The sequence below is a fragment of the Cupressus sempervirens genome, chromosome 4 (genome assembly GCF_028749045.1).
Source record: "Cupressus sempervirens isolate cs-2001-9-10 chromosome 4, ASM2874904v1, whole genome shotgun sequence".
NCBI lineage: Eukaryota > Viridiplantae > Streptophyta > Pinopsida > Cupressales > Cupressaceae > Cupressus > Cupressus sempervirens.
The window spans coordinates 31,399,551-31,409,887 of NC_143121.1; the positions used below are offsets into that span (position 1 = coordinate 31,399,551).

Here is a 10,337-nt window from a genome sequence, read left to right on the forward strand (position 1 = left end):
AGTACTATTGTGACATTTTTTGAATTGCAATTTTTTAAAACCAATTAACTTTTATTTTATTATTGATGTTATTTTCTTAATTGATTTTATATGCTAGTGTAAAAAATTTAAGTGTGATTTATTAAATTGTACAAACGTTATTTTAAAATGTCATATTATAAATAGTAATATAATATGATATAAATGATAAAATGTTATAATATAATATATTATATATTCTTATTGATCATATATAGTTAAACAATATATTAATAAAATAAAATAAAGATCAAACAATAATAAAAAATACAATTAAAATAACTATAATTTATAAATAATAATTATTATAACTAAACAAATCTTTCTATCACCACAACTATATTAGAATAGGTGTATTATATAATTTATTTATTAATTATATTATATTAAAATTAGAAAATTTATTCATTTGTTAATTAAAGAATTATTATTATTATTAATATTTTATTCCTAGACTACTATATAACTATATAAGACAAATACTTAACCATTCTATGGCTCTCCATTTGTGACTTAATCGTGAATGCAAATTCACACATTCTCTAGCTCCTTCACAACTGCACGATTTTATGAAGTTTTTTCTTCAATTTCTTAAGATTGATTTTTATTATTATTAAATATAAAAATCTTTTCTATATCATTAATTTAGCTTTTTAATCAGTTTATAATCATATGTGCTCAAATCCTGAAAATACTTCAGATTCAGGTCAACTATCCATTGATTGATTGGTGAATATATCAGAATTTCAATACACGTGCATACGAGTTGATTTTCTTTGAAACCTAACGAATGCATTCCCCCATCTCCTTAAGCACCATCCTGATATTATCAATCATTTTCATTTCAGGGTTTTAAACCAAGTTTTACCATTGAATAGACATAGCACACTGCTGAACTCCTGTTAGCCCAAATTTTTAATGGAAAATCAAAAGTTTAAATACTTGAGTAGAGAAAAAAACAGAAATAGAGGCATTCATACAACATTGAAATTATAAGCAAAAAGAACCACCCCCATCACATTCTTATTGTATATAGAAGATAAACACAGCATACATACAGTCCATAGAATGCTTCAAATCAGAAGATGGGACACACGTAGCCACACTAAATCTAACATAAAATAGATCAGTTGCAAACAGGGCATGGATGTAACAATGGGCATCATCTAATTTACTAATTAAAAATAGCCCAAAATAATAAGGGTCGCAATGTCTACCCAGATGAGCGATGTGTCCTCATGGTGAAGGATTTTGATTTTGTAGGCTCAATATAAAGAGGTAAATCTATCTACAGAGAATAGCCAGTCTAAAGAAGGGAATTTACAAATTTTCTAAACATATTCATAATTAAGAAGGGAAAAATATTACCGTTTGCTAGTTATTATAGTAGAGGACCATTTATTACAATCCCATAAAGAATTTATAGAAGATACAAGCCATATCATAAACCTGAAAGAGATGCTGGCCCACTGCAAGCATGAATCACCCAAAAATGCCAAAGGAAAAGAAAATATAAAATAAAATAAAATAAAAATTTAGGAACTTCAACCTATTCTTGTTTTATACTTTCATTACACATTAATCTCCGCTTCCACGCACATATGCTCACCCGCTGCAGTGCTATGCACAGCTCAGGCCATCTAAACAACATACACATACTTGTTGAAACACGGATTTTAGTTACTCTTCCGCTAGCGTAGATATCTAAACCACTTCCTCTTCCGCTGGCATAGATACCCAGACCACCTCCCCATAACTTTCCAAGCATTCCAGTCCCTGTGTCGCCGGAGCACCTGTAGCTCTCGATGTGGGCGCTCTACCTCTATTTCCAGTGGCAGCCGCTCTAGTTCCTCGCGCTCCAAGGGCTCTTGTTGCTCTAGGTCGGGCTCTCTTTGCTGCTTCTCCCGTTCCACGCGCTCTAATTCCCGCTCTTCTTTTTCGCGCTTCTCTAGGAGCTTCGCTTGGTCCCGTTCTGCGCGCGCATGCTCCTGTGCCTCGCGCTCCCCTTTATTGCGTCTGCGTTCTCTGATGTCTGCTTGCACTGATCTTTCGATCTTCTTTCTTACGGCGGTGTCCGACTGTTCTCCGCATCCGATATGAGCCAATATTACCCATACTTGACTGAGAAATTCTCCTCCACTAGCCACGCACTCAGCATGGAACGCTGCCTTGTTGTACACAGCCATGTATATCAGTAATCCAGACCAGAACTCCCGTAACAATTTCCACATTTCTTCTTGATCTGGCTTTTGTATCAGCTGGTCGGCTAGTTTTCCCGCAGAGCATAGCACATCAGAGTCCACACATTGGTCACTGGGGCGCAACAGCTCTAACAGCTGCGTAGGATCTTTGCCATCATATTCCTTCCCCATTAGTTTCTCCACTAGTTGCATATATGTAATGGTTGCCACATCTGGGTGGAGAGGCAAAAGACGGGGCCGTGACACTAGAAGATACGCACAGTACCTCGACAGTATTCTACTCCACCGCACATTCTCATTCTCATTCTCTTTCTCTTTCTCTTTCTCTTTCTCCATGTCGCATATTGTGGTGGCTATATGCCATACTAGAATGACCACCTCCAAATTCTCTGATGACGGCATGGATTCCCTGATTTCAGGTGCATCTTCAAACAAATCATCATCAAAGTAGTAGATCTTATCTTTGCATGTCTCACTATCATCCTCCGGATGACACTTCTGTTTTATATTATTGAAAATGAAATCTTTGAGTTCCTCTTGGACATGAACTTTATGGACGTCCCAGGTAACAAGAAACGTGTCTCCCTTTGGGATGAATTTAGCCATCTTCCACATGAAACGAGGCCTATTAAGGCAACTCTGTATGAGGCAGTGCTGATGAATTCCGTTGCTCCAATATCTATCCCCTCCAACAACACTCTGAATCTTTCGCAGATAAAGCACTGCAATTTTTATTACGACCAATGTGACGCTTCTCAGGCACACAACAATGCTCTGCAGGGGGGGATTATTATTCTGATTATCAATCTTAGCGCAAATTAAGCGGACCATGGTCCAGTCTGATGTCATGATCCGGCAGAACTGAAACACCTCCACCAGAAGCGCCACTGAAATCACAACGTAGGTCACAGTCCTCTCTGCTTCTCTCTCTTCCGGTTTTCTCAGTATGAGAAACCCTGCAGCACCAACGAGAACGCAGTTAACAAGGCGCAATAGAATCCCAAGTCCACTGAAAGCTGTGCCACTTCCCTTGGAGAAGAGCACATCGTACATAAACTTTAACTCCTTCTCCACAATTCTGAATGCTTCTTTTCCGTCAAGACGAGCCCAGAAACCTTTTGTCTCCTCGCAATCCCCTTCATCGAAAGACAAACTTACAAACCTACGCCTATACATTTTGAACAATGCATGGGCACGGCAGAGATCGTAGTCCGCAGCACCAAATTTGGCTTTTTCCACATCCTTATCAGTTACTATTCCTCTTCTTTCCAGTTGAGACGACAGTGACCCTGCTTCCAGATCGTTTCTTTCTATAATTCGTTCCACTCGCTTCTCTCCCATAACAACATACCCACGATTTCTTAAGACATCTTTTTCCTTTACATATTTGGAAATCGGTAGGCATGACTTAACGATTTGAGAATCACTGGCGAGCCACAAGGCGCGCGTCCTCTCTGCGTACTTGGTGGATCCTGCAACCAGCAGAAGAATAGCAGAAACCAAAGCACGGCCTTCCAATTCTGATAAAAATATAACACATGCTACGACTGAAACTTGACATACCATATTGAATCCATGTCTCAACCATAGCTCATTATCAGCCATGGAATAAGCAGTTATGGCATCTGGCCCCCCTAAATGCAACACTAACACCGGAGCCCAAATTCCAAAGATTCCATATATTTCATCTATCCCATTTCGAGCGCAGCTATGCATCATTGTTCCAAGTGCAGATATAGCCACAACATCTGCAGAAACGTAAGCTCCCCACACCACAAGACGAAAAAATTTCCCAGAACAATGATATCTGTGCGCACCAAGGACAACCAAAAGAAGCTGCAAAGTCATGCTAACGAGTAGGAGAATCCCTGCCGACCATTCCGATTGAATCCGCAGGGCAAAATTTCTCAGAACACTAAAAAATAAATGGGCTTCTGCCTCCATGGCTCTTCAAACAAGAAAACCCAAGATTGCTGCAAGCAAATTTGCTAATGAAAATCGGATTGAACTAAGAACAGAAGCTAGATCTAAGGAAATCTGATAAATATAAGAGCAGACAAGATGGCCAAAAGAAAAACCAAACAAGAACACTTGCATACTGGAGCTCGCACCTTCATTTGTGGCATTTTTCCTGGTAATTAAAAGTGGAATCTCATAAACGTCAAAGCCAGGTTACGAATAAAGAAACGCTGACAGTTAACAGGTGGACGCAACGAGCACATTCCCATAGCTGTAAAGGATAAAAGCCAAAGAGAGGGAATAAACAAGTTAATTCTTCATCCATATACCCAAGCAAAGTATCAACTTTGTTCATTACATTCCGTTGAGATGGTTGAAGTTGGTTTTTTATTTTTTCCTCTTTTCTGATCTTTAGAGAGAATACGATGAACTATTTCAGAAGAATGAAGTTTACAAAAACTATCCCTGAAAAAGGAAAACATATCTGTCTAAATAAAATTTGGAAACCTTTCCTACGAAAACGGGTGTCTTCAGTTCCTCCTCTGCTGCTTCTGTTGCTTCTGGTTGGTTTATTGTTGGTTCTGATCCGAAGTGGTCATTCTCCCGTCTGGATCTCGCTCGAGAGCCGAGTAAGAGTAAAAAAGAAAAAGATGCTATTGATGCTCACGGGTGGGCTCCTTTTGAGCCACAGGCGCTGCTTTAGCAGCGCGAGGGCTGCTTTTATGTTTTTGTGGATGAATAGTTGTATGCTTTCCAATTCTGCCCTATAAACTTTCTCCGGTGATCTTGTATCCTCTGATGAATATGCAACTTAAATAATATTTAATTAATAGGAAATTGACTATTCATTAAAAAATAGATTCTTTTTTATATAAAGGCAAGATGGATCTATGACTACCTTATAGTAACTACAATTGTAAATAATTGTCTTACATTAAAATAAAATATATTTATGAACAAATTAAATAAGTGTTATATACTAATTAAGTATTTCATATACTATTAGTTTAATAATTAATTGAAATATGATTTTAATTTTAATTTAATAAATTTATCATATGAAAATTTAAATATAACTAATATAAAATTTTAATTTATATCTTGTGAATTAAAAAAAACTTTTATTATAAATTTAATTTTAACTTACAAATATTAATTATATTATATTCATCTAGAAACTATTTAAACTAGTTCACTTTCATCTTTAAAAAATTATATAAAAATTATAATTTTTTTTCTTAAATATTTATCAAAGCAAGTTAACACATAATAAAATTATATTTTTTAAAATATGAATGAAAGTAAATATATGTTATATTATAATATATATTTATAACATTTTTTACTTATATTATAATTGTTTTAAAAAAAATTACATATTAATATAAAAGTAAAAAAGTTTAATAAAAATATTAATTAAGTTATTTGGAAATATTATAAATTTAAAATAATATCAATTTTATATATAAAACATAAAGTGTATAACAAATTGGAAAAGTAATCATTTCTAATTTGTTGATAGATATGCTTTTAATCATTAGTTGATATAATCTTTATAGAAAAATGAAAGATAAAATACTTAGTCATAAGTGGCCAACCAACGAAAAATATGAAAGTTGGGTCATAAAGTATATAGTTGCAGATGTCATCCTCCGAGCGAGGCTAAATGAAGTTTTGATTTCTTGAAAAGTGGCGAAAGACATGGTTACACAAAGTGAATAAAGAGTCATGTGTACAAATATGTAAATATTAATTCTATAACGCCCCGCCAAGGGATCCAAAAGAATTAACCTAAAGTTTCACTAAGTTTGCTAAACATTTTTTTTTTTTTAAAGTAAGAAGGTATAACATACACATCAAACACATAGTAGCGGAAGCAATAACATGTAATCATCGACAACATACATTGTAAGTTACATTTCTTACAGATCCCAAGACGTTGAGTCACATTTAAATTTAATTAAGTCTAAGTCTAACAACTATCACATACATATGAAAGAATAATCAGAAGCTCCAATGTCCATAATATACATTTGTTCCGAATGCTCCTTGGCAAATTAATTCGGAATGCTCAATCATCCACTGCACAAGTCACAGGGTATGAAAGGCTTAAAAGAGTATACATATGTAAAGATAAAGATACAACATCCTCAAATCCATGATACAAAGTACAGTAAAAAATATATGAAACTATTTCTCATACATGATACATCCATACATCCATAATGATAAAACATCTATCATAAAATCTAACCATCCATCATAATAATCCAAGAACATAGTGAAGGTAAATGTCAATCATGAAAACTCCAGCCACGGTGACCACAAAACGGATCTCAATGGTAAGAGTAAAAGCACTACCACCCGACTGTGTGGAACCTAAATGGTCCACTCCCACCACGCTGAGGAGATAGTCTCAAGTCCCAAATAGGATAACAAAACCTATAATCATAAATACTCTTTAAGTCCAGGAAATCCTATAAGTATGCTAACTCAAGGGTTCCTAAAAAGATCGACATCTAAATCCCAGAGGTACCACAAGACAAGTAGGAAACCTAATATGCAAGCGGAAAAGTGTCATCGCAAAAGTCACATAGAAGTTACCCGAGCAATCCTTTAGGAATCTCGGGTCCCTACTGATCCCTACAGCCACTAGTATCCTCTCGTACTGACGAGGCATACTATGGAATGCAAGGTCATAACCAAGCGTTCTCTCTACCCCATCCTAGTCTGTACTAGCACTCAAGGCATGGGAGAGAACATACAATTATCTTGTTAGGTTCATTTTCTCCCATTTAGTGTAAATGTTTTCACTTATTAAATCAACTTATAATGGGTTACTCCAGGCAGCCTCTTAGGGCCCCAATCCCCATTGCAAGCCACTTCTCGACACTACACATAGATAACCTACCCTAGGCTCATGAAATCACGAATCAAAGAATCATAATAAAATCACCTCAGTCCTATACAAGCAACTGAAAAACATCATAAAAAGATAAGCCACAAAATTACATCTGTTCTTCATGAGCAACAGATAATATCAAATAATAAACATATGATCACGACAGTTCTCTATTAGCAACTGAAGGCATCAATGATAAATAACAAAATTCAATGGTTCTCCAATGAGCAACCAGAAAGTATCCCAATAGTAAATTACAATACTGATCGAAGACTCCAAAATGGTCAAGTCAAAACATGACATCATCAAGAACATAACAAACACTTCAGTCCTCTCAAGCGACCGAAAAGCAATCAAAGTATAACTGATCGAGACTCAAAAATGGTTAAGTTAGGTATCTCAAATACATACACCTCAGCTTCACACAAGGAAACTGGAAAGCAATAACAAACAGTAAATACATCCATCATAGAGCATACTATCACATTACCTTGGTTGGTTTGAAAAGATCGAGAACAAATCATCATAACATCACATTCACAACCCCGAGCCTCTGGGGACAACCTAAACTGGTCAATGCTAAACCAACCCCATAACACTCAAACATAAACAATATATAGAAAACATCATAGTCTCACAATTGGTTTTGATTTGAAATATACAGTCGAGTTAAACAATAAGGTTTCAGTTTTCAGTGTTTATTTTAAAATAAAAAGTTTTATTGTTCAATTTGATTGATAATATACTATTGAGTAAATGTGAGGTTTCCATTTCAAGTTGAACGTATGTTTTAAACAGATAAAACCCATAGTTCACCTTTACAAATTAACCCGTTCCTTACTCCAAATGAAACACCTAATTACCCTTAATTGATTTTAAGTCAAAGTCCTAAAACAAACTAAGGTAATAATTAAATTATTAATAATCCTTGTTGATTATAATAATCTGCGCTTCCATTAAAATCGATGTTATAATATTAAACTTGCTTACACAAATATTCGATTTAATTAATCTTAATTAAGTCAAACTATAACTAAGATTGATTAATGATACATAAAGAATCATATTATATTTATTAATAATTTATTTATTTATAAAATTATTAATAAATAATAATAAAATTTCAATATAATTTAAAATTTAATAATTTTAAATTATCTAATAACAATATTAAATAAATTAATTCTATTTAAAACATTTTTTTTAAATAAAAAAAAATGATTTATAAAAATTTGAATCGTAATACTTTTTTTTTTTAAATGGCATTTTTAAAGGCCCGCCGGCCTGCCGTCCACCTGCGGCCGCAGGCAACAATACCACCTGCTACGGCAGCGTGGGAAAGAGTGTGGGGCGTGGGAAGTGGTGGCCCCGCTCCACCCCAAATATATATTTTTTTAATTTTAATTTTTAAAAAAAAAATTTAAAACAAATCTCCAATTTTGATTTTGATAAAAGTATAAATTAATTAATTTTATTTTAAATTAGATTTATTTAATTTTATTAAAACAATAAATATATATATATATATATATATAATAAATAATGTTTATTTTAAATTTAGTTTTATTTAATTTTCATTAAGACAATATCCTCCAAGGAAAATATATATAATATATATATATATATATTTTTTTTTTTTTAAAACTTAGAACTTTCAATTTTACATTCAAAACCCTTACCTAATTAAATCTTAATTTCTAAATCAAGAAAACAAGGGTTCTAATAATTCATCCAGTCTCCATGGATACAGAAATTATTGACGAACAATTAATAAATTCACAATATTGAAAGCTTAAAACTTTCATCACAAAGAATTCGGATTTACAAACCCCAGACACGAAGAAGACAGGAAAGGATAATTGCGTATTTAATCGATAATCAACAACACAAGACCCTACCTGATCCTGATGCTATTATGAAATCCTCAGGAACTGTAAGAGAATTCGCTCCTCTCAATAACCTTCTTCCCAAAATCTTTCTTTGGTATTCGCCTTCTGAAAATTGCTTCCAAAAGATGTCTCCCCAAAAATTCTCGTCCAACTTCGTATGTCCCAAAAATGAACTCCCCAAAGTTGTGATAAGAAGTTTCTCTTCAAATCGGGGCATTAATTGTGCATTCACCCGAGAAGACTCTTTGCACCACTCAGTTAACTCCAAATTAACCTTTATTATCTTTTCTTTTCTTTTGCATTCAACTTTCATGCACATTAAGTTGATTTATTAAATAACTTTATTTAATATTCCACTTGACTTCAATTTTTAAATTAATTTATTACTTTAATCTCACGTGCACTTTATGAAATTAAAATAACGTTATTAATTTCTATTATTTAATCTTTTAATTTAATTCTCATTTTTAAACTCATGCTTAGATCATGCGATCTAGAATTCTTAATAATTTAATATCTTTCAACTTTTAATTTATTTTAGTACTTAATTGATAACATATTTAATTAATTTAAATAACAATAATATTTAGCATTTATTTAAAAATGAACTCCAAATATATTATTATTAAATTAAATAAATATTATCATGTTCTAAATTTATCTTTGAACTTTAACCTCTAAATTTAATTCTTTTATTTAATTAATTTTTTAATTAATTAAATATTAAAGATATCATATTAATTCTCCATTAAATTAAATCTTTAATTAATCTCTTTAATTAGACTTAATTAATAGGAAACATAGCAAGGACTCATATAACATCATACGAAAACCCAACATAGAAAAACACATACTAAATCAAACAAAAAGGATTATAATCACGAAGTTACATCCTTTGATGCATTCGGAGCGTACTTAACTCAAATACTTGTCCTAATTATCAATTAGGACAATTGGCTACAGGGTTTAGGATTTGGACTTAAGATTTTATCTCCCCTCTCTTACCATTGAGACAATGCAATAGGGTACGCTCATCTTGGCAATTCAGGGAAGTCGATACCTGGTACCTGCAACTTGCATAAAATCCATGCATGTACAAACACAATATTCTAATATAAATAGACAATGGGAGGAAGTGGTGCATCGTGTAGATCCCGACTAGCAGGTGACTACGACTCCCTTCCTTAACCACATCAGAAACACCATACATAAATAAAAAAAACACGCACACCATACACATGCAGTATGGGGTAAGTATCCATAAGAAGGCACATGTGATAATAAACCATCTAACTAATCGTCATCGATAATTGAAAACATTGAATAATCATCATACATGCATGAAATATAGAGTACCAAGTAATCTCA

The 10,337-nt window shown here is 33.3% G+C and overlaps 1 protein-coding gene across 1 annotated transcript; it reads right to left on the minus strand.

Annotated features, from left to right (window-relative positions):
- Nucleotides 1–1,511: 1,511 nt before the first annotated feature.
- LOC149559799 (uncharacterized) lies at nt 1,512–4,309 on the minus strand. Its single transcript, XM_089823509.1, has one exon. The coding sequence runs from the start codon at nt 4,161–4,163 to the stop codon at nt 1,710–1,712; it is 2,454 nt and encodes an 817-aa protein (XP_089679635.1). The 5' UTR covers nt 4,164–4,309; the 3' UTR covers nt 1,512–1,709.
- Between the last annotated feature and the right edge of the window lie 6,028 nt (nt 4,310–10,337).

Excerpts from the sequence above, each read along its gene's own strand:
- LOC149559799 (XM_089823509.1), bottom strand. The coding sequence starts at position 4,163 with ATGGAGGCAGAAGCCCATTTATTTTTTAGTGTTCTGAGAAATTTTGCC.